Below are 25,139 nucleotides of genomic sequence, written 5' to 3' on the forward strand. Positions count from 1 at the left end.
TCTCAACACGATCTGATCAACACTGTTGATTTTTAATCAAAGAGTGCAAACCACACAGTCCATGGATCCACAGATCCACACTACTTGCTATTAATAATTCTCCCCTTCCAATCGAATCGAATCCAAATTAACCATCTTCTATTTCTTTCTCGCTCTCTTCACTCAAATCAAATCCAAATTAGTCGGATCTGGTGTTTCGTGTTGTGATGACAGGGAGTATTTTGATTGGGTTTGGTTATGGTGTTTGGGGTTGGGGTTGGGTAGCGATAAGGTATGGTTTAATTAGTATTTAGTGCTTTTGTTTTGGTAGCAATATTGTACTTCTTGAACTTCTAATGTAAAGATGTTCATGTGATAAGTGATAGATGAAAGATTCGATCTTTAATTAAAATCCTTCTCTGTTCTTTCATTATGATGTCTTTTAGTTCAGTAATTTTTTCAAATGCTTCTAGTTGGCAGTTAGTTTTCTTGATTATCAATTAAATATGTTAAGTTTGGGGATTTTAAAAAAATGTGACAAGTAGCATAGCAAAATAATCAAAGTTTGTCAATTTTTGTTTGTATCTTTGTGTTTAATTAATAATATAACTAAAATAATAATAAATAATATATATAATAGCTGTATTGTATTCTAGATTTTTAAAATTATCATTTCGTCGTATCCATATTGTATCTGATACGATATCTGTACCCAAATCCATGTAACATAGTATACAACTTAAATATTAGTACATAAATGCACAAGTGTGAATACTTTCCATATTACGTATTAATACAATCAAGCATCAAACCGAGTAATTTGTAAAAAAATATTAAATTAAGATACTTTTCAATGTAATAATTTATACTTTAGTTATAAGTAAGAATAGTTACATTATGAAATATGAATACTTACAATATTTTATATTAATACTTGCAAATGTCATCTAGTGCCACAAGGGAAAAAAAGATAGAGAATATGCTAGATACAAAAACTTGATTCACAAACTATTCACACTTGCATGACGAGGTATAAATACTTGCAATGTTTGATCTTAATACTTTTAGACATCATCCAGTGCCATATATAAATAATTTGATAGAATTTGTTAGATACAAACACTTGATACATGAACTATTTACAGTTGCATGATGATGTATGAATACTTGCACTATTTTATATTAATACTTTTATATATCATCCAATGTCATATGAAAAGAAAAAATTTTGTTAGATACATATACTTGATGCATGAACTATTTACACTTACATGAGGTGGTATGAATACTTGCATACTTTATATTAGTACTTTCAAACGTCATCTGATGCCAAAAGAAAAAAAAAACTGTTGATAAAATATTTTAGATAAAACGCTTGATACATAAACTATTAACATTTGCATGACAAGGTATAAATACTTGCAAATTGCAATATTTGAAATTAATACTTTAATACATCATCCCGTGCCATATGAAAATAAAAATAAAAATTTCATAGATTCTGTTAGTTACTAACACTTGACGTATGAACTATTTACATTTGCATGACGATGTATAAATACTTGTACTACTTAATATTAATATTTTCAGACGTCATCCTGTGTCATATGGAAAAAAATTGATAAATTATGTCAGGTACAAACACTTTAGACATGAATTATATACACATGCATTACGAGATATGAATACTTGAACGAGGAGGTATGAATACTTGCTCGGCAAAATATGAATACTTACACGACAAGGTATTCACGACGAGGTATGAATATTTGCACGACGAGGTATGAATACTTGCACGACGAGGTATGAATACTTGCACGACGGACAAGGTATTCATGGATCTCATTTGAAAGAGAAAATTACGTAGAAGACGTCCATGGTTTTAGATTTGCAAATTTTCTCACAGATCGTCAGAAATATTGACGAGATTGAATGGAGAAAAAAACTCAACTCTAAAAACGTGTAGAAGATGTGTGTATGATGTGTCCATTTTTTTTCGAAATGCTTGGTATCTTAGGTATGAATACTTGATATATTATATATATATTAACACTTGCGCGCATAGGTATCCATATTTGCACGCATCAGTTATAAAATATATCAAATATTAGGTGATCCCTCAAATAATTAATGAAGTTCAGTTAGTTAACAGTCACCAAAGTAGTTATTGACTGGGAGATGAACGAGAAAAATTGAGTCGATTCCAAAATTTAATTGCGTAAAGAAAAATATTGACGCATACCGATCAAACTCTTCCACTTCAGTTATTGACCGAACAACTATATACATAATTAATTTATATGTGTGTACGTCTAACACAACAACAACAACAAAAACATATTTTCAATTGAAATTCGTGACACTCTAGCTAATTAGCCTTTTTGTCCAAAGGAAAAAAAAATCTTTGGAAAAGAAATGAATTAAGTAGCATGACAGAGATTTGAGTCAATAACACCATTCAACTTTTCACCCATTTCATATATAATTGAAAATGAAATTATATGAAAAGTTACATGAAATTTATTTTTTTATTTTACACTTTATAAATATCACGCAATAAATTCATCAGCCAAATCAGGATTTAAATGGAATAAAAAAAAATTGAAGACGCAAGAAATAATAAAAAAAGAAAACAACAAAAAAAAATCACGCATGCACACATTAGTAATGCAAAGAGCAGCTGCCTCAGTAATTCACAGCGCGACATGACTTCCTGATCTCACCCTTCGTGCCGGGGAGCATCAGAATGTTGCCCATTTTCACCATTGATTCCGCAAACTTTGTCTCAAAGTGCTGAGGTGTAGTCCGAAAGTCGTGAACAAGGTTCACTGTCTCACTGCTTGTCAAGAGGCTCCAGTCCGAGAAGAAGAGCCCTTTGAGTTCAGCAACATTTCGGTAGTACCGGGTATCCAACTTGCTCGGTGTAACAAAATCCTGAAGGACAACACCATCCACCGGTGCATTTTCCGGACACTTGGTTCTCAGAAAATATCCAAACTTTTGATCCATCGTGGGGTCGATGACGGGGTAGAGGCGCCTTCTGAAGGACGAGCAGTGAGAGCGGCCAATTGAGTGAGCCCCGGAAAGTATAACCACATCGTCTGCAGAGAGCCCCTGAGCTGCAAAGAGGGCCTTCACTACAGTGAGATTGTGGAAAGGAGAGGGAAGCGCCTTGACCTCATCTGCGATGGAGATCCTTCCGTCGAGTCTTCCTGAAGGAATTTCGTAGGAGATCTTTCCAAGGAAATAAGTCGCATCACGTGCTGCAAAGGCGATGATATCTGCACAGGAGACGACACCAGGACATACATGCTCAACAGCTGATTTCGCCTCATCAATCACTTCAAAGCCACGAAGGCTATGATTGTTTGGTACCGCCAATTTCTCAGGGTTTGGATTATGTGAAGATTTATCAAGTAAGATGGAAGCATCACAACCCTAACACATATATAGAGAGAATAACCGAAGAAAAAGAAATATGTTACTATAGCTACTGTTTGATGACAATCATAATATAAATATGGTAACGTACGTATTGTATTGATAAATAATTTAGTGTACGTTGCGCAGGGAAATCACTTTAATGAAGTTTATGCGGAATTATATATATGTCTCTACTTATGGATGCTACTAACCAACCAGAATAATGTTTAATCTATCCTGATATTATATAAATGATAAAGAATATTTAGTTTTTTATAACAAGTACGCGCTAAGATAAAAATTCAAATGCCTGTTTTTGTATGACACTTCTTCAGTAGCGAATTTGTGAGCTAGTGACAAAATTGTTATTGTCCCAAAATGAAGCACCTAATTAATATTGTCATATATAGTTAAATTTAATGACAACACTGCTATGTATCTAACCGAACTATATATTAGCTCAAGCGGTATTATATATTAAGGCAATTTTTTTAGAGATTTTAATGAGTTTCGAAGTCTTTAGTATAGGCTCAATAATTAAATATAATTGGTGAATGATATATTGAGGAACCGTTAATTAAGCAAAATGTATAAATGGTTGTCAAGATACGTACCCTAACAAAGCAGTCATGGAAGAACATTCTGATCAGGCCGGCACCGAGGCCAGGGTTTTGTAAGACATACTTGTACACTATTCCTTTCACAATTTCTTCTGCTTGAGGGCAAGTATTTGTGCACCTGTAGTACCCAATTTCCAGAGATTTCGTCGCCATTGTACCAAAAAGGAGAATACATGAGAGGAAAATTTGAATTTTAAATGTACCTTTGGCACCCATTTTGTAATTAATATATATATACTATTGTAGGATTTCAGAGCCGAGAGAGAAGCGCTTCTAATTTGAGCTTTCGTTGGTGTATTGGAATTGATTTTCAAGGCTGCCTATTATATAGGAGAGAAAGTAGACCAAGTCATACAAAAAAAAAAAAAAAAAAAAATCGGCAGAATGTTCTCTTTCTTCATGGATATTTTAATTTCTTAGCTGTTTAATAGTGGTATCACGCTCTTTTAAATACTAGTTCTTACCGTATTTATCTATTTTATATAGTTTTATATGTATTACTTATAAGTTACAATATTGCATTTATGTTATTTTGTATTGGTGATATACATGATGTCACCTCATTGAGAAATTATTGCCTAGTATTTCAATCAATTACATATTCTTAATTTGGTACAAAAAAAAAAAATCATTAGCTAGTTACTTTTGTGATTACTGATCTCTAAAGTCATTAACAATAATTGATTGAGATTAAAGAAAGGGGAGGTAGCATAGTTGCTAGGAACAAAGTTCTAAAATTGTTGGTTATTCAAAAGTTGAAAGCTCGATTCTCTCTCACGACTTCACAGCCTTTGTGAAAATTTTCAGAAAAAAAAAAATTGATTGAGGTTATTGTTCTTAGAAATTGTATACATATGAAATTAAAATGCATCTCTTTACAAAAGTACTAAATTAAAAGATGTACTGTTGTTAGCAAGAGTTCAGAAATGAGAAAGTACGTTTTACAATGTTTAATATGATATGTTATCTATCTTTCTAAATAACTGGTATGTTAATCTGTTTCATTATTTTTTTTTAACAAAGTGGGAATAAGTCCACTTCATTGAAATCAGGAAAATAGTTCTTATAAAGGTTGGTGCCAAACAACTGGAGTAGACTTTTATTTCTTATAGAACAGAGTTTTAGTTTGTAATGTATTTCTTAGAATAGCTTAAATTATAATTTTAATGAAAACAATTAATTTCAGCAATCTAATATTGACTTGAGATACATAGCTGCACTGAAAAAAAATATATGGACAATTAGCATCACATTTCCATCCTTTTTTCTTAAATTGACTTTAGTCAAAATTTAGTTTTTTCTTGTAGGAAATGTCCTACAAGTCAAATTATTTTGGAACAAAATTAATGACTAATTATTAAATTAAATATGAATTAAATTATATCGGGCCATATAAATTGTGAGCTGAAAATTATGCTAGGAAAATGCTAATATGCTACGCGTAGTATAGAGGGTCTCCGTGCAACGGTTCAATATTTGAGTTTTCAAAATCCTAACAGTCGATCCAAACCGTTCAACATGATCCCCATATAAATATGTACTTGCAAATCAAATTTTATATATTTTTTAGAATTTTTTACTATTATTTTAGATATGTAGAAAATCACTTGATCTTAAAATTCTGTACCATTCAGATCAAGTGATTTCTACATATCTAAAAACAAATTAACCACGTATGATGAGTACTTGTTGCATTCTTGGACTTTTCAATCCCCCATGGATTTGCGTTCATAATTGATTTTATATACCTGTTTCATATAGTCAAGCGTATAGAAATCTAAATTTAATTAAAAAAAGTATACACCACATGAAAAGTCACATAGTAATTTGCTTTGTTAAAATTCCGGACGCGTTTCATTTCTTTTTCTCCACGCGTTTTGCTTTTTTTTTTTTTTTTTTCTTCTTCTTCCCGACTCCCTCACAATGCCACGTAGGAGAAAGATATTGGAATAATGAAAACAAAGGGCCAAGTGATCAATGAATCCTTTATTATTTTTTTGTGATCCGAACTTTACACAGAAATATTCTGCTACCTCAGAAAAGAAAGATTGCTATAAAATTTTAGCTTGCTATGAATATTGGCTATTAAATATGGGACCGAATCGTTTGCTCCCCTGGGGGCAGGAAATTCCTGCCTCCAGAGTCACTGCGGGTGGGCCCTCATTTAAAAAAAGTAACAATAATTAAATCCTTTAACAGTAACCGGTCCCACTCCGCAGTGACTCTGGGGGCAGGAGATTCAAATCCATTAAATATTCTCATAAATCAAATTATACGTGCATCTCAGAAACAAATTCCTCACCTCAGACACATTATACTTAAAAAAAAATCAATAATTAATTTTGACTATCTCATCAGATGAAAGTAAGTTGAGAATATTACTTTTTTTTGTAGATTGCAAACATGTTAATAAAACAAAAAAAAGTAAAGAAATTGAAAAGATAGCCACAACAAAATAACTAAAAGAATGGAATGAGATTATGGTACTATGCATATCACGATTTTGTTAGTGATACGGATCAATATTTTCATTTACAAAATTCTAATAGTTAATCCAAACCAAATTTTATATTTTTTAAAATTCATCTTTTTGCCCTACAATATCAGGTATGGGGTTACTGAACTTGTTTGATATTATATTTTTAAGAATTGAATTGTTATTTATTTGTCATGTTGAATGATTGTATCTTACATTATTTGAGATGTGTAAATTATATGCATAACTCAATTAAATTATAACCAGATTATATATGGTACCGTTGACTTGTCATTTGGAATGGTTTATCGTTTTGTATTAACGCAAGTAAGAAGCAATCAATCACTAAAAGTTAGATGCTCTCAGAAGTCCTGTTAAGTCTACCTTCATAGTATTTACGCCGTGATCATCAAGGCAACCAAGAGAGAGAAGAATCTTTATGCATCTCTGCCACCGATCATCACCTCAGTCAAGATGGCCAATTACAACACATGCTCCCGTAACAAGAACACTGATGGCTTGGTCCCCTCCGGAAGGAAGTCACATCCTCTCCAATACCTGATAAGGGAATCTTTTACAATTATTAGATCTGGACCATTCTTTTTAACTTGGCGCGAATATCAAAGCCCAATAATGCTACCTCCTATGCTAGCTCGAATCCCAAACAGTTGAGATTTAATCTCAAACCGTAAAGTGAGGATAATCCTCGGCAATACTTGAGAGGATACAAATCCCTCGGGAAGGGGGCCTTCTTCGCCTTCCATCTAAGCTGTGCAGAAAAAGGTCCAAAGCCAATTCCAGGATTTATTTAAACTTTTTATAAATAAATCATTAATTTTTCTAAATTGATAAATAAATCCAAAATTATTAAAAATATATATTAAATTTTCGGATGTTACAATTCTTTCCCTCAAAATTCAACCGATTAAGATCACATCATAATTAAATGGTACCACGGAGAATATATTTTATAAATATTGTACTAGCAATTTAATAGATTTACTAAGACCAAATATATTTTAATCAAGCATATACTTAGGACAATCATAACTAATTGGAAAACTAATATTATCTCAATTATCTCATATAACTATATATTTTAGTTAACATATATTATTGCTTGGTAAAATGACTTCCAATATCTGAGATTTTTTTTTGTGTGTGCTCGATAATTTCAAATCTCATATGGAATATTAATACATCTTAATATGATAAATTAGTCATGTATAAATAATGTATACTATACATGTAGTATATAAAATTTATGAGAGTTTATACATCCATTATAATTATAATTAAACATTTATAATTGTTAACAGATGTCCCTCATAAAGAAAACTTTCTTATCGGTACCATAATAATTACAATGTTAACCCATACAACTACAAACTCAATAAATATCGCCTTCCTAATTAAAGAAATAATATACTGTAATTTTTCTTCTTCGTTTAACATATATGCAAGTTTTATTCCTAATAATGTTACTCACATAAATTGTTGAATATATACTTAACTAATTTAGTTTCATATTCTTGCTAAATATTTATATAAACCAATTCACTACTATTGTAAGAAATTGGAAATGTACTCTATCGACCATGTGAAACAAATAATATTTATAAATATAAATAAATAAAAGTTGGATTATGTCTTTAGAGTTTTACGATTATGAAGTTTAATGTGAACTCGTCTTTTATAGATACATCTTTTAATTTTCCCCAATTTGTGTGTGTGTGTGTGTGTGTGTGTGTTTGTAAAGATCAGTCCATTATAGACAAGAGGGAATTCCGTAAATGATAACAATGCCTCGATCAAATCTTATCGACGTTCACTTGACATCGAATGATTTATTGGCACTGCATATCCATGCTCTGATACTATTTTAACTATCACACCCCAAATACATCATACAACAGCGTGCCGTGTATATTTATTAAACATATATTCAAGGTAGTGGATCTTTTATATACATTACCAATAAGACCATTATCATTTAACCACATCCCAATATTATTTACAAAATTTAACTGACAAAATGCGACAAACAATGTTAAAAAAAATGGATCTCGCATCCTATCAGTTTCAATAACCCAAAACCCTCTCTTTTATGTGGTCATGCTGTCATGTGTAATCCAAAGGCGTCTCTTCACATTTGTGTAATAAACCTGAAAAATTCTAAAAGGATGGGGATGAGAAATAATAGTAATATTATCTCTCAGTGCGAATTTGCCACAATAAAGTCACTGGACTTGCAATCAATCCATATCCAGAATTAAATCCTCGCAAATTGACATTTACAGGTTAATTTAGATATTATTAAATGCTAATGCTCCATCATCATATTCAAACGAATACCAACATAAGAGATTTCAAACGAAGCTCAAGAGATATCTTCGACTTAATTTCATAATATCAGGTATAGTTATATAAATAGATGTGTTAGGGTCTGGTTAATAGTGAGATAATATATCGCATTCAAATACACTCAAAATTCTTCATTTCCAAAAGAATAATCAAATTTGTCATTACCACGTACGAAAATGACCCACGAATAGTAAACGCTAAATAATAATAGTCATCATAATATTCTCAAGAGGAGGGTTCAAATGCCTCCATTTTTTGTGCCACAATCATGTCTCTATTTTTTAAAACTTTAATAACTCAAGATTTGAAACTTAAAAGTCAAAATAAAACCGTTAGATGTGATTTATGTTATTTTCTCTATGTGCTCATAAAAAATTATCACATTTCAATTTTGTTTTTATGTGAATCAATAAGTTCAAAAATCAACGTCTAGAAATCATCCAAATTAGTGCATTTTTTACAAGCTCTTGATGACAATCAAAATAAAATTGAAATGTCATAATTTTTTACATGTGCATAGATAAAATGATATAGATCATATTCAACGGTTTTATTTTGATTTTTAAATTTTAAATTTTGAATTATTAAAGTTTTAAAAAATGAAGGCATGGTGGAGGCACAAAAAATGAAGGCATTTGAACCCTCCTCTATTCTCAATAACCGGTCATTGTCGTGTGACCGTGTCGTGTGACCGTAGAACGCAATAACCGTTCAATGACAGTAGAACAAAATGTCCGGTCATAGACCGTAGAACACAATAACCTGTCATTGACCGTAGAACCCAATATTCATTCACATCATGTGAACACATACAATTTCATTGGTGACTTTCAATAAGAATCCAAAATAGGAGATAATACAAAACGATGAACCATTCGAAATGACAGGTCAACAGTACCGTATATAATCCGGTTATAATTTGATTGGATTGTGCATATAATTCACACATCTCAAATAATACAACAAACAATCATTCAATATGACAAACGAATAACAATTCAATTCTTAGAAATGTAATATCAAACAAGTCCAGTAACCCGCACCTGATATTATAGGTCAAAAAGATGAACTCGCAAGCAATTTGGCATAAAAATCTCGTATTGTCTGTTTATTTTGTAATTACGTCTGATCGCAATAATTTTTAATGAAATCTTCCTTTTATTATTTTCTCACCTTTTCTTTTATGTTTTTCTCTTCTCTTTTCTTATACTCTTTCTCTGTTTTTGTTTTTATCATTTTTGTTTGTTCTACCGAAAAAGAGAAAGAAAGCTTAAGCTAATGTATTTAAGGATTAAGAAAAAAATGGGAAATGCGGTGGATAATCATGCATGGGGCCGATTGGACAAACATACATGGTAAAACGCGTTGGTGCTCCATGTAGTTATATTTTTATTGTGAAAATTCAAACGACTGATCCGAACCGTTCATCTTGTTCTCCATATTAATATGTGCTTGGAGACCAAATTTTACATTTTTTGGAATTTGTTTATTATTTATTAAGCATTTTTGAAAATTGTTGATCCGATGGTCCAAATTTTTTTACTATTCACAGCAAAACAACAAATTTCAAAAATGCTTAATAAATAGTAAAAAAAATCCAAAAAAAAATATAAAATTTGGTCTCCAAGTACATTTTAATATGGATTAAAAGTTGAGCGGTTCGAATCTGCCGTTTGGACTTTCAAAATGAAAATACAGCGTGGAGTACCAACGCGTTTTACTCCATGGAGTAGCGTATACACTTATTATAATATAACTTTAAGTTTATGAAATTGATAAATAAATCAAATATTATTTCAAAGAAATTTATTTAAACTTTTTATAAATAAACCGTTAAGTTTTCTAAATTGATAAATAAATCCAAAATTATTAAAAAAAAAAAAATTAAATTTTCGAATGTTACAATATATATATATAGAGAGAGATGGGCTATGGTGCATTGCAATGCATGAACCCTCTTATGCATTGCACTATTAATTATAGATTTAAAGTCCAAACGACTAATCTGAACCGTTCATCTTGTTCTTCATATTAATATGTGCTTGGGGACCAAATTTTATATTTTTTGGAATTTTTTTACTATTTATTAAGCAATTTTGAAAGTCGCTGATCTGATGGTCCAGAAATTTTTACTGTTTTTTACTGTTCACAGCAAAACAGCAATTTTCAAAAATACTTAATAAATAGTAAAAAAATTCCAAAAAATGTAAAATTTGGTCTCCAAGCACATTTCAATATGGATTAAATATCTAACGGTTCGGATCGGTCGTTTGGACTTTAAATCCGTGATTATAGTGCAATGCATAAGGGAGTTCATGCATTGCAATGCACCATAGTCCATCTCTCTCTCTCTCTATATATATATATATATATATATATTTCGTGCTAGAAAATTAATGTTGTCCCAAAGCAACTAGCTAGCTAGCTAATTTCTACAAATCAAGATAGTGACAATCTTGTTCTCGTCTTTATTTTCTTCGTGGGAATTTAGCTAACGGTGCAAAGTGCTAGCTTGTCAAGGAATTGAAAGGATCGATCGATGTTGCCGCGTTAGATCAATTTTTCAAACCTTGGAGATTTAATTTGTGGTGCGACTAAGTCTTTTTTTTTTTTTGAAAACTTGATAGTAGCTATCAAGGGTGTGACCGAAGTCAATCAATCTTAAATGATTTAATTTGTGGCGGGGAGGACAGATTGAATTTTGAATGCATTTTTTTGCACCCAATTTATAATTAATATATACTGTAAACTGTAGGATTTGAGAGTGATGAGAAAGCTGCCAATTTTAGCTTTTGCTGGTGTATTATAATTGATTTTCAAGGCTTCCTATTATATAAGAGAGAAAGTTGACCTAGTTATACCAAAAAAAAAAAAGGATAAATATTTTTTTTTGAGGAGGCAATGTCTCATTTTAGTTTCCGATTTTGACAAAGCATATAAAAAAAAATATGAAGTTTCTTTAAAAAATAGTAATTTTGTACCTATAAAAAAAGTAATTTTTCTAAAAAACAGAAATATAAAATTTGGTCTCTAAGCGTATTTTAATATAAAAATCATGTCGAGTGGTTTAGATCGCCTATTAAGACTTTGAAAACGAAGATAAGAACAATAACCAAAGATCGAGAGTTTGATTCCCCCTCATAACTTCGCAGCCTCTACGAACGTTTTTAAAAAAAAAAAAAAAATAAGAATACAGGAACATGATTGGAACACAAAATTATAACGAAGCATTTGAACTCTCCTCTTTATATTTTTGGCTATTCTCCAAATTTACTAGCCATAATGAACCATATTACAGTTGTTGAAACAACACTCATTAAAATTGTTGAAACAACACATAATTAAAGAACATACAAAATTAGACATCACATGCATAATTATTTACATTAATTACAACTGCTTACATGTAACAGTACCTCAATTATTTTGTACCTTGTTTATATCAATATTTTAACAAACCCTAACAACAATGTTTCATAATAAATGTACTATATTCTTCTTCACAGTTGTGGCTCTAGTGCTTCACATCCCCTCAGGTTACCGGACCGAGTACAATTGAATCAGACAGTCCCAAATTGTTCTTTTTAACTCGACACAAATCTCAAAACACAAATAATACTGCCCCTTGTGTCATCCCGAGAAAGAACCGGCTGAGAGTAAATCTAGACCATCCGTTTCAATTGTGTTGAGTCAGGTACATGGGAGGATAAATTTATACGAATGTAATATCGATCGTTGGTAATGAAGTAAAAATAAATAAAGAAATTAAATTGCTGGAAGAAATGAAAACGCCTGTTGATAAATTTATACGCCATGCCAAAAATTTCTGAGGCCCAAATATGTAGTCAAATTTGGGGGATAAATGGACCAAAATAAGGAGTAGAGGCTCTTTAAAATTGTTACTATTATCCCTATGAAATTTTGGGCCGGGCCCATCCCTCCTTTTTAGGCCTATAATTTGTAACATTTGTAGGTTACATTACATCATGTCATGTATTTGTTTGGACTAGTTATTTGCAAATTTAAAATAGTCAACTTATTGTACAAGTAATATTTTTGGGATGTTACTTAATACAAAAACACTTATATATAGTTTCGGGATTCTGTTTTTCTATTTTTAATGATTCTTAATTAAAAAGTCAATAAATTTTTTAATATTTTTTTTAATTTAGAAAGTTAAATATGAATTTATGAATTTTAGAGGGAGAAATATGTAATTTCAATGTTTTTGTGAAGGTAACATGAAATTCTCCCTAAAATGGACTTATATACCTAATATTTGTTACTACTTGATTTTATACTAAATTAATTCAAAAAATTTATATGTAAAGACATTATTCATAAATGATGCAAATCAACTTAACAGTTTGGATTCATCGCATTAATCCAATTCGGTAAATTTTAAAATCAAAATTCTTGATAAGCTTAACCTAAATTTAATTCTACTCTTCTTCTGTGATAATATAAAGTTTCTTGTGATTCAATCCCTTATCTAGTTAAACACTAAACCTTTCTGATAAAATAAATTAATAATATCTTACTGACTATTCATTAGGTTCCAATATTTTAACAATTGTGAGAATCCTTAACTTGGCAGGTATATTCAGGCAGGCGATTACCTAGACCTACACTATGTAAAATTTAAAGTAGGTTTAACATGTTTGGAAACTGATATTTTTATTGGAAAATAATTTGGCTCTTTTGTAGAAGATTTCATCATAGCACACCTCAGCTAATAAGAATGTAGCAACATATCAGAAGTACAACATGCAAATTCTAGTAAAAAAATAAATTAGGATTAGAGTATTCTAAGCTTATCAAGTTTTTTTTTTTCAAGCTTAACTTTACAATTTATTGTGTTAATTTTTAAATAAATTTAAACTGTTGAAATCAATCTATCTATTTCACAAATTATGCATTTACATATCAAATTTATATATTTTCGAATTAATTTTATATAAAGTCAAGCGATTTAAAAATAATGAAAACTAAATATATTATAATTAAATAAAGCTTAATTTTTACTGTTTGATTTTACATTAAATTAAGTCAAAAATTTATCAATTTGACATGTAGACATATCACTTGTAAAATATATTGATTTCAAATGTTTGGATTTGTTGATTGAAATCATTTTGATAAGTATTGAAGTTAATTTCACTAAAGAGTTTGGTGAGAAGTTTTGGAGTTAAATTCTACTCGTAAAAAAATTCTAAAAAGAATGAAAATAAAATGCTAAATGGAATTCTAAACTAACACCTTGTTCGGATGGAGAGTAGAGGAAGGGAGGGAATGGAAATAAAATAAAACTTTTCATCGGATCGTGTTTGGTTTATAAAATTATATCGGAGGTGAAGGGTACAGGAGGTGAAAGGTTTAACCTCATATCATTATAATCAATAAAATCGGTTTCCCTCCCAATTTGGGGTGTAACGGATAGAAAGAAATTTTGTTGCAAATATTTTTAGAAAAAATAATACAAATGTCAAACTCTACATCTTACCAATATAATTCTCATACAAGTTTTTTGTCACAAACTTACAACAACCATCCAATTTCTCATTAACCTTCTAAATTTTAATCAACCAAACAAGAAATAAGACGGAAATGAAAGTTAAATTTATTTTCTCTCATTAATCATCCAAACACAAAAAAGTTAAATATGTTAATATTCCTTTCTATTCTTCACCTCCCCTTCTTTCCTCTACTCTCCATCCAAACAAGGTGTAAGGGCAATATTTCTAATTTTGAGAGCTAAGAGAAAATTTTTCTCTAAATATCGATTTTGTCCTTCTACTCTCTCTTTTACTCATTTAGTAGCATGAACTAATAAAGAAAATGACTTAAAAGGAAAGTTCCCCCTTTTCTTGAGGTAGAAACACGGGTCTAAGTCCTCATTTCATTGATAATCCTTAACTTGCACTACTACAAAAATGGTCATTGTACACTGCACATTGTACACAGATTTGACAATTTTATATAAAAATCGTATAGAAATTGTAATTTTTTGGAAGCCTGAAATATCTGTGGGATCTCTACACGGATATTTATTAAAGAATCAGTGTAGAAAGCCTTGAGAGAGCTACACGGACGTTTATTAGGAATTGTATATGGATTATTGTTTAAATAACAGTGTAGAAGGCCTTGAGAGAGCTGCACGGATATTTATTAAAGAAATGTGTAGAAATGTAGGAATTGTACATGGATGTTTTTATAAATAACAGTATAGAAAGCTTGAGAGAGCTACACGGACCTTTATATAAAGAGTTGTGTAGAAATGTAGAAATTGTACACGGTTTTATGTTTAAATAACAGTGTAGAAAGTCTTGAGAGAGCTACACGGATGTTTAATAAAGAGCCGTGTAGAAATGTTATTTTAGAGTTTTGGTTATATAAAAGGCTTTCTTCTTCTAGCACCGCTTTGATCAATTAATACTCTCTCTCTCTCTGTATTGAATGTTGGTCTGATTTCTACACATAAGGAGGTCGGATATGAGATCTTTGAAAGTGAGAAGTAAATAAAACACCTAAGGGGTCCATCATTAGATCTGAGGAAAACCGTTGAAGATCAATACTAACGCTTCCGCCTAAAGATGTCTGCACTTTAGAACTGTAAGATTTAAATTACTTTGCTATTTTATTTTGGATTTACGGATTCTGGATTGCTTGTATTTTTTAATTGTAAAATACGTCATGAATTATTAAGACTATCATTTGATATCAGAGAAATTCTAAATTCATATAATATGCAATAATTTTTTTTTTACGAAATTGATTTTCAGTGGTTCGTATAAAAGCTATACAGATTCAATTAATTTTATGTATATATATTTTCTTATAATTTTGGACGAAAATTTTAACTGAGAATTTTTATTCTCTATTATGTATGCACATATATATTGATGAATGTCATTTGGAGATGCAATATGTTAGAGATCTTTAACCAAGAGACATCATGTCATGGATCACATGCATACTCTTTTTTGATATCTTGGATCTAATACGCCTTAGTTTGTATAAAATTTCGGTCCAAATTAGATCATAACCAAGCGTTTTGGCAATTTGAGGCCAAAGCTTAATCATGTGGTTACTAAGTGGTAATGATATAACTTTTATACAAACATTGTATTGGATCTTGAGGAGTATATGTTATGTTTTATCACATGGGATTGCATGTACAAAAGGCTTTGTATATATATATGTTGCATGAATTGTAATATTTTACCTTTTATTGTTACTAACTAATACCAAATTATAATTGTAGTATGGACCAAAGCAAAAGTGTTACACCAAGGAGCAGATCGACGATGTCAGATATATGTGGACAAGGTGGTTTCAATTTAAATTTTGTAATGCTCAATATGGATTTGTATAATTTTGTATAATTTAGTGTACATGAATTATTTATACTGTTGTATAGTTTTGGAATTCTAAGTTTAAAAGGCATCTGTTTAATGTTTCTTTGTTTTGAAATTCTAATTTTAAATGGCTAGCAAAATTGGAGGCTAGCCACCATAAAAAAATGGAAAAAAGGACAATTCTACACAGACATTTAACTAAAGTCCGTGTAGAAAGGTAATTAAACATTAAAAAAAATTGGAAAAAAAAACAATTCTACATTGACATTTAAACTAAAGTCTGTGTAGAAAGGTATTTAAACATTAAAAAAGAGACAATTATATATGGACATTTAACTAAATGTCCGTGTAGAAATGTATTTAAACATAAAAAAAAATAAGAGAGCTACACGGACATTTAGCTAAATATCCATGTAGAAAGAGTAATTGTACATGGACATTTAGCTAAATATCCGTGTAGAAAGAGTAATTGTACATGGACATTTAGCTAAATATCTGTGTAAAAAGAGTAATCGTACATAGCTGTTTATGTAAGAATCCGTGTAGCTCGGTTATGGAGAGAGCCACTGTCAAGGAATTGTACACGGCTGTTTATGTAAGAATCCGTGTAGCTATCAGTAATTGTACATGGGTAAATATCCGTGTGTAAATGTTCAAGAATTTCTACACCCTCGCATTTCATGCGACAGGAAAATCCATGTAGCTCGCCGGTTTATGTCCGTGTGCAATCACTTATTCTGTAGTAGTGTTGGCAGATATATCGTATATTCAGGTAGGCGATTACCTAAACCTACACTATGTCAATTTTGAAGTAGGTTTCATTTGTCCTAACATGTTTGGAAACTGATATTTTTATTGGAAAATAATTTGGCTCTTTTGTAGAAGATTTCATCTTAGCACACGTCAGCTAATAAGAATGTAGCAACATATCAGAAGTAATTACTACATGCAAATTCTAGTAAATAAATAAATTAGGATTAGAGTATTCTAAGATTATCAAGTTTTTTTTTTCAAGTTTGATTTTAAAATGTATTATATTAATTTTTCAACAAATTTAAACTGTCGAAACCGATCTAGCTACTTCACAAATACATATTTTTGAATTAATTTTATATAAAGTCTAGTGATCTAAAAATAATGAAAAATAAAAATTAAATAAAACTTAATTTTTACTGTTTGACTTTACACTGAATTAAGTTAAAAATTTATAAATTCGACATGTAAACACATTACTCGCTAAATATGTTGATTCCAAATGTTTGGATTTGTTAATTGAAATTATTATGATAAATTTTTTAAGTTAAGTTCACTAAAGAGTTTGGTGAAAAGTAAAAAAAAAATGAAAAATTTGACATTCAAATTATACATATTTACATAAAAATCATATTAATTGTGTCAATCAACTATTTGGACTCATGTAAGTGAAGATATAAATCTTTAGTACGAACCAATGTGCACCATGCATAGTTTGTGGATCCAAATCCGTTGTTTTTCTTAAAGGAAAACAGCATCCTATTTTAGAGTGAGAACAGAGAAGGACAAAGAAATAGAGAAGAGAGAGAGAGAAAAGAAGAGTGTTGCTTTTCTTTGAGAAAAACAACATATTTGAATTATAATACTGTAGTCTTACTCTTTTCTTTAGATAATTCATGCTTATCATAATAATTTACACATATTTATATTGAATTATAATTTACATTTAATTTTATATAGAGTTGTCTACTGACCCAGTGAATTTTGTAAGCAACAGTTAGCATATTCCTTTTTTTTTTTATAAGGTGGGTTGTCAATCTTGGTAATAATAGAAAATAAATTGTCAAAGGTTTCGACTAATGAATTATCATTTATATATATTATAAATAAAAATGATGAATTTGATAAGTTTCACCGTTAATTAGGTGATATAAAATTTATCATGATCTATATGAGTGAGGCTATGATACTATGCATAGCGTATTTTGATCCGTACTATAAATATATATTCCTATTTTTGAAATCTAAGCAACTAATATGTTTCATTCAATATAATCTTTATATAAAAATGTGCTTTGATGTCAAATTTTATTTTTTTAGAATTTTTTTCTATTTTAATTTTAAAATAGGTACAAAATCACTTGATCTAAAGATTCTAGACCAATTGAAATTAGTGATTTTTTATCTATTCAAATAAATAGTAAACAAATTGAAATTAGTGATTTGCAACCAAATACATTTTCATATGGAAATTATGATAAATAGTTCAGATCAACTATTTAGATTTTGAAAATAAAAATATGAATCCATTGTACGGACGAAAGTGCTCTATGCATACACTGCCTCACTCAGATCCATATTTAACAACATATGTGAAAAATATTATATAACACAAGAATAACAAATTTTTTTTTTATAAACAACCAATGCACAAGTCAACAAACACGTCTATAACTAATTTTCTGTTTCAAAAAATAAAAAGTGAATTATAAAGTGTGTTGTTAAGATTATTAAAATATTGATCATCAAAGAATCTCAACTCTTTTATTTATATATGAAGTAAGGCTTGTTTGATTTGGCTCAGATATTACTTAATCAATAGATGCACTATCTTTGTGCGTGGCACACGCATACGATAAGTTGCACGGATTGCACACTAAAAGTTCTAGATATTGCATTTTTGAAAAAAAAAATGCTGATTATAAAAAGATTATCCTTTGATAGTTCCTATTTTTCAAATGAAATAAGTGTGTATGCAAAATAAATATTTGAAACGGGATCAATCAACAAAAGAATTAATTATAGAACATCGAAGACAAGTTTTACCATCCATAGAGATTATTAATTTGTTCCTCATTTGGTAAGAAATGTGGCGTAATGGTTCATGATAGAAAAATTATATTTAAGAAATGTTAAGCCCAAATTCCAAGCAATCCTTTTTTAAGTCACAAAAATCTATTTTAGAAATAGATAAAATTATTTTGTACTTTACATATAGAGGACTTTAATAGTTAGATATTTGTATTTGGAAAGTTATTTGTTCAGACTTGTTTGTTCATATCTACATTATAAATTGTTAATATTATATATTGTTAGATATTTGTATTTGGAAAATTATGTGTTCAAACTGTTTCGTGCTTATACCCAGGGGCGGACCCATGTAGAGCCGGAGGGAGGCAGCTGTCACTGGATTTTGAATTTTAGTGGTGATTTATCAGTTCTGATCGACTTTGTCATTCCTGAAATTTTTTTTACCCCTCTAGATGTTTAATTTGTAATTCGAGTTAAATTTAGGATTAAAATCAAAATAAATTTCTTGAATTATGATTGGTAATTAAAATTATAAGTTAGAGCATCAGAAATGACAAGTCAGAGTATTGAAAAATATAAGTCAAAACATTGTTTTTTTTATCAAGTATCCAATTAATTAATGGATTTAAACTCAATTAGCTAATTTTTTTGCCTCTCCTGACGAGAATCCTGAATCCGCCCCTGCTTATACATGTATTATGTGTTATTAATATTCAGGTGTTTATGCATTCACTACCATAAGGGTTGTGAAACTTGAAAATTTTATTATTAGACGATAAGAGCTGAGAAACAAAAAAAAAATGTTCTTCAAAAGAGGAAGAACGTAACAGCGAATAAAGATGTTTGATATGATAAAATAAAAGGGAAAGAGCTGGCAAAATATTTAAGAAAAAAACAGCTCTAGATTAAAAAAATATATATATATTTATAGAAATTAATATTAACTAATATAGGATATTATAATAATTGTCTCAAGAGTAATGGATCCGAATTTTGTTCTCACCTCAATGCTTGGATTGTTTTGTTTGTGTTACTTGTATTAATTTCTATATGATTTAGTTTGTCTTTTTTTTCTTTATGTTGTGGAGAGCAAAGGGGGCAATGTTCAGGAGGATATACGTTCTTTGATTCGGTAGGAAACGAACAAATCCACAATAGAACGTATTCAATTTTATTTGATCCTTAGTCTGCGGTGGAAATCTAAAATTTAACGGTCCCACGGGAACAACTTGAACCCCAAAACTTGTGCAAGTCAGGAGCTGTCCCCACTCTCCCCACATTATAATAGACACGTGGCCCAACCATAATTTACTTTTTGGTAGTGCCAATAAATTTGTTTGACTCAAGATTATAGACCTAAGGACACGTTTCTCGCACGTGACTCCTCCTGAGCTCGACCCCTGAACCAGGTGCACACAGTTTATTAATTTAATTCTGATTACGTATTTTCCCCTCTAAAGTTTGAAATTACGTATGACCCCCTCTAAACTTTAAAAAACTCACAAATTTACCCATTGCATTAAGATATGTGCACGTCGCTTCAATATGCATGCGTGTTCGCATCAAGATTCGTGCTGATCTTACGCGTACATATTTAAAAGCAGTTTGGACGGTAGATAAACTGTTGATTCAAATTTGAATTTGATGGGCTTTATATGTTTTTAATAAAGGATAAAATAGATATTTTATAAATTTAAAATGAGCTTTAATATGATAGATAATAAAATGAATAACTTTGTGAGTTTTTGAAGTTTAGAGAGGAAAATACGTAATTTTAATGTTTTTGAGGGGTATACGTGAAATTCCCCCATATAGTATAGAGGTCTGAGTTCCGAGTGCTTGGGTCGAACATTCTACGAAGCTAACATTCTTCTGAACATAAAATCACCCCCATCCCAAATTGAAACAAACAAAAAACAAATCTCACAAACGCCCACATGGCCGGACGTTTCCGTCGAACCATCACTTTCCCTTCGCCTAGACCCGACGCCACCTTCACCACCATCGCCACCAAGCGCTCCTCCTACCGGACCCGCAGCTCCAGTCTTCCTGTCAGGTTCCACCCAATCATCTCCAACCTCGACGATGACGTGGCATCCCTCAGGAGTTGGTCCGAGTCAAGGGTCGGTTCCTCCACACATCTCTTGGTTGGTGTTGATCTCATCTCTGTAGTCCTTGCCTCTCTGTCGGATTTGCTTAGCCACCCTCAGGCGGCCGACCCGCTCCGTAACTCTCCAATCACCGACCCGTATTTGGATGATCTTATGCGGCTAGCAGATTGCTATGATTTGTTCCGTATCTCTTTGATAAATCTTTCGCACCTCCATGGTGAGACACAGGCCGCGCTTCGCCGCTGGGACTCAGCTCGGCTTGCCTCTGCCGTGCGGGCCCAACACAAGGCTAGTAAAGACATCATTCGTATTGCAACTAGGGCCAAAACTGCCGCAAAAACCAAACCATCACCACTGCCCCTAGAGACATCAGTCTCTCCTGATTCGACTGGTGTGATTATTCTTCCTGTGGTCTTTTGTGATGCAACCTTTGCTCTTGCGGCAGCATCAGTTGAGCTGATTTCTGGATTAGCGGTGCTGTCTAACGAAGCAACATCGCCGATTGCTCCGGTAATCGCCACAGGAGGTCCTGTGAAGCTGTTAAAGATTTGGTGGATTGTGGATTTGATGAGGTGGAAAAGCCGGGCACAGAGGAGGGCAATGGAGAGGAAGAAGGAAGGTGGAATGGAGAGGAGAATGGAGAGGAAGGTAGCAATGGAGAAGCTGGAGGGTCTGGAGAAATGTATAACAGCACTGGAGAACGGCAGTGAAAAGGTTTTCAGAGCTTTGGTTAATGCAAGGGTTACCGTTCTAAATATCTTGACACCAACCTAGCATTTGAACAATAATAATAATTTTGATTAGCCATTTGGGTCCCTATTTTTCTTCTTTCTTTTCTTAGTTTGTTTGCTTGTGCAGAATTAAACGAATGCAATAGACTGTAAACATATTAGAAAGATTATTGAAAAGTGGTGCTTCTGTTTGTTTTTCTAAGATTAAATTGGTGATTTTGTTCTCAAATTAATCTCTATTTCTCATCCTCGGATTTACATGATGGAAGATTGGAAATTGGAAATTGGGAACTGAGGCATTCGGCATTCCTCTAGTTTCCATTTTTTAAAGGCAAAATAAATAATTAATAACAAAAGTAGACGCATGAACTTCATGTGACAAAAAATCTGAAGATATGATGACAAGGCAGGTCACGGGAGAAAAAGAAAGCTAACTATTTCCTCTAGTAATTATTCCGTGGAATCAATATGTCAGTCTAAACTCTAAACTGTAATCTCTGGCAAAAGAAAAAACCCATGGATTTCCTTTTTTTTTTGTGTGTGCAGTTGATCCTCTAATTTTAATTGTATATTTGATTTCCTTCTTTCACATCAACCAGTGGAAAATATATATTGTGAACAATCTATTTAGTTAGTTACGTAATTGGATTAAATAATAAAGACGCACTGAATCAATAAGGTTGACCTTTTACTCTCTCTTTTTCAAGGAACAATAAGGTTTACTTAACATTGTTTCATTTGATAGCCAAGGAAAATAAATAAATAAAGTTACGTACATTACTGCATCATGATACATGTCATTTTAGAAAGGGACTGCATTATTGACTTCCATAATTTGACGTCACAAAAGATATTGATATGATTTTTCCCAATAGAGACAAAGTGCGGCTATTTTTATTAATATCCTTAAAAAAGTCTTAATTTTAAAAATAATCCTACATTTAAATTTTTATTAAAAATGCCCCAACCGCCAGGCCCAAAACACAAGCGGACCGCCCCATGGTGCCTTTTTTTTTTTTTTTTTTTAGAGATCTTAGTATTTTGATTTGAATAATTTTGTGAAAAAAAAAGTTTTCTTATTTATAGTGTATGCCAAAAAATAAAATATTTGATATATTTACGAAGTGATGTCGTAAATTTTTATAACTTTGATTTTTTTTTTTTTTGGTGAACTTTGATTTTATTTGTCAGTTGGATATCACAAGTCTAAATATAACACTAATAAGGACTTGGCCTTTATTATGGTTTTTATAATATATGTATAATACACACACACACACACACACACACACACACATATACATATACATATACTAGTATTTTGATTTAAATAATTTTGTGAAGAAAAAGTTTTCTTGTTTAGAGTGTATGCCAAAAAATAAAACATTTGGATATATTTATGAAGTGATGTCGTAAATTCATATAATATGCAATAATTTTTTTTTTACGAAATTGATTTTCAGTGGTTCGTATAAAAGTTATACAGATTCAATTAATTTTATGTATAAATATTTTCTTATAATTTTGAACGAAAATTTTAACTGAGAATTTTTATTTTTTATTATGTATGCACATATATGTTGATGAATGTCATTTGGAGATACAATATGTTAGAGATCTTTAACCAAGAGACATCATGTCATGGATCACATGCATACTCTTTTTTTGATATGTTGGATCTAATACGTCTTAGTTTGTATGAAATTTCGGTCCAAACTAGATCATAACCAAACATTTTGGCAATTTGAGCCCAACTTATAATTGTGTATGTATATGTATATATATATATGTATGTGTATGCGTATATGTGTATGTATATGTATATGTATATGTATATGTCAATGTATATGTGTATATGTGTATGTATATATATGTGTATGTGTATGTGTATGTATATGTGTATGCGTATATGTGTGTATGTGTGTATGTGTGTATGTGTGTATGTGTATATTATGTTGGGTTTCGGGGTAACCAAAACCCGTTTAAGCTTAAGTTGCGGAATGACCGTAGAACAAAAATTTCTACGGCCAACTTAAGCTCAAGATTAAACGGGGTATGTCAAGAAACTTTCCAAGGCTGTCCACCTTCAGTATTCCTTTGGCATCAAAACCCAATTTAATCCTTTTTACAGATCTACTCCATGATTGATTTCTAAAATTTTAATCTACTTACCAATTAAATAGATTAATATAACATATTTATACCTTGTTTCCAAATCACAGTTGGAATGCAGACCGAGAGAGTAGAGCTACATCACGGGAATGATTCTCCTCGGAGCATCAGACGTCTGATGCCTCTATCGGTTATCCACCAGGACTAACCGGAGAGCGGTTTATTTCTTTTGCCAGAAATACTATAAACCGCGGTATTCTGCAAAAACACTATTCATGGGGAAAAGACGAAAACCCGTAAACACGAATTTTCAGCTACTCAGTTTCACAAATAAGCAAAACTGACATACTGCGAAATTCGGGAAAACACTATTCATCAATCCCGTAAATATACTTCACAACAACCCGCAAGATTATACGTCAACTACGTATAACTTTCTTTTCTCAACCGAAACACTATTTGGGAGAGAAACCGAGAAAGAGAGAAAATACCGATTCGTTTCAACACGAAACGATACGAGTGAATTAGTATTTTATTCTCTCCATGCACCCCTCTACTTATAGCCTCTAAAATGGTGTGAAAAGACCAAAATACCCCTATGACAAGGCATGCCACCTAGGGGTGAGGTGTCATGTGGATAGGATTGATGACGTGTCATCTGGATAGGATCGATGAGGTGTCATGCGGATAAGGACGAATATGAAAAGACCCGAATGCCCTCGGCCCGAATACAAATAATATTCGTATAATTATTCTGAACAATTATATTTCTTGCGATTGTTGTTTCGGTAATTTATACAACGTGTCCTGCACATTTATAAATTAACCGGTTAACTTTTATACGTGTCACACACGTTTATAAATTAACCAATGTTTTTGCTTGTTATTTTTACATAACATTTATAATTTAATTATAACACATATAATTAATTATAACCATCTTACTATTGATCATAACCAATTTATAATCAATCACAATAAGATTATCCGATTAACTCCTATATGGTGTGACCCAATAAGATCTGTGTCATGTTGGTAAATAGAGTTAAAACTGTTTTAACTTCTATAATCATGAGCGGTATCTGGCAGTATACATCATGACCATCCAATTACACAGATGATGCTGTACAGTACAATATTACGATCCAGTAAACAATTTACTTGTGTCTGTTCTTCTGTCT

At 31.2% G+C, this 25,139-nt stretch overlaps 2 protein-coding genes across 2 annotated transcripts; one reads left to right on the plus strand and one right to left on the minus strand.

Moving 5' to 3' along the window:
• Positions 1–2,550: 2,550 nt before the first annotated feature.
• On the minus strand, positions 2,551–4,260 carry LOC144558490 (peroxidase 2-like). The gene is made up of 2 exons (XM_078307327.1): positions 4,017–4,260; positions 2,551–3,417 (listed from the first exon to the last, which is right to left on the minus strand). Exons 1-2 carry the CDS (start codon positions 4,236–4,238, stop codon positions 2,665–2,667), a joined length of 975 nt encoding a protein of 324 aa, XP_078163453.1. The 5' UTR covers positions 4,239–4,260; the 3' UTR covers positions 2,551–2,664.
• A 16,596-nt stretch (positions 4,261–20,856) lies between these two features.
• LOC144558768 (uncharacterized) lies at positions 20,857–21,953 on the plus strand. Its single transcript, XM_078307637.1, has one exon. It carries the CDS (start codon positions 20,942–20,944, stop codon positions 21,887–21,889), a length of 948 nt encoding a protein of 315 aa, XP_078163763.1. The 5' UTR covers positions 20,857–20,941; the 3' UTR covers positions 21,890–21,953.
• Positions 21,954–25,139: the final 3,186 nt, after the last annotated feature.

The sequence above is a fragment of the Carex rostrata genome, chromosome 8 (assembly GCF_964058835.1).
Source record: "Carex rostrata chromosome 8, lpCarRost1.2, whole genome shotgun sequence".
NCBI classification, from domain to species: Eukaryota; Viridiplantae; Streptophyta; class Magnoliopsida; order Poales; family Cyperaceae; genus Carex; species Carex rostrata.

Coding starts and splice junctions, on each gene's coding strand:
- LOC144558490 (XM_078307327.1), bottom strand. CDS start 4,238: ATGGGTGCCAAAGGTACATTTAAAATTCAAATTTTCCTCTCATGTATT. Junction 3,418..4,016: donor TCCATGACTGCTTTGTTAGG/GTACGTATCTTG, acceptor TATATGTGTTAG/GGTTGTGATGCTTCCATCTT.
- LOC144558768 (XM_078307637.1), top strand. CDS start 20,942: ATGGCCGGACGTTTCCGTCGAACCATCACTTTCCCTTCGCCTAGACCC.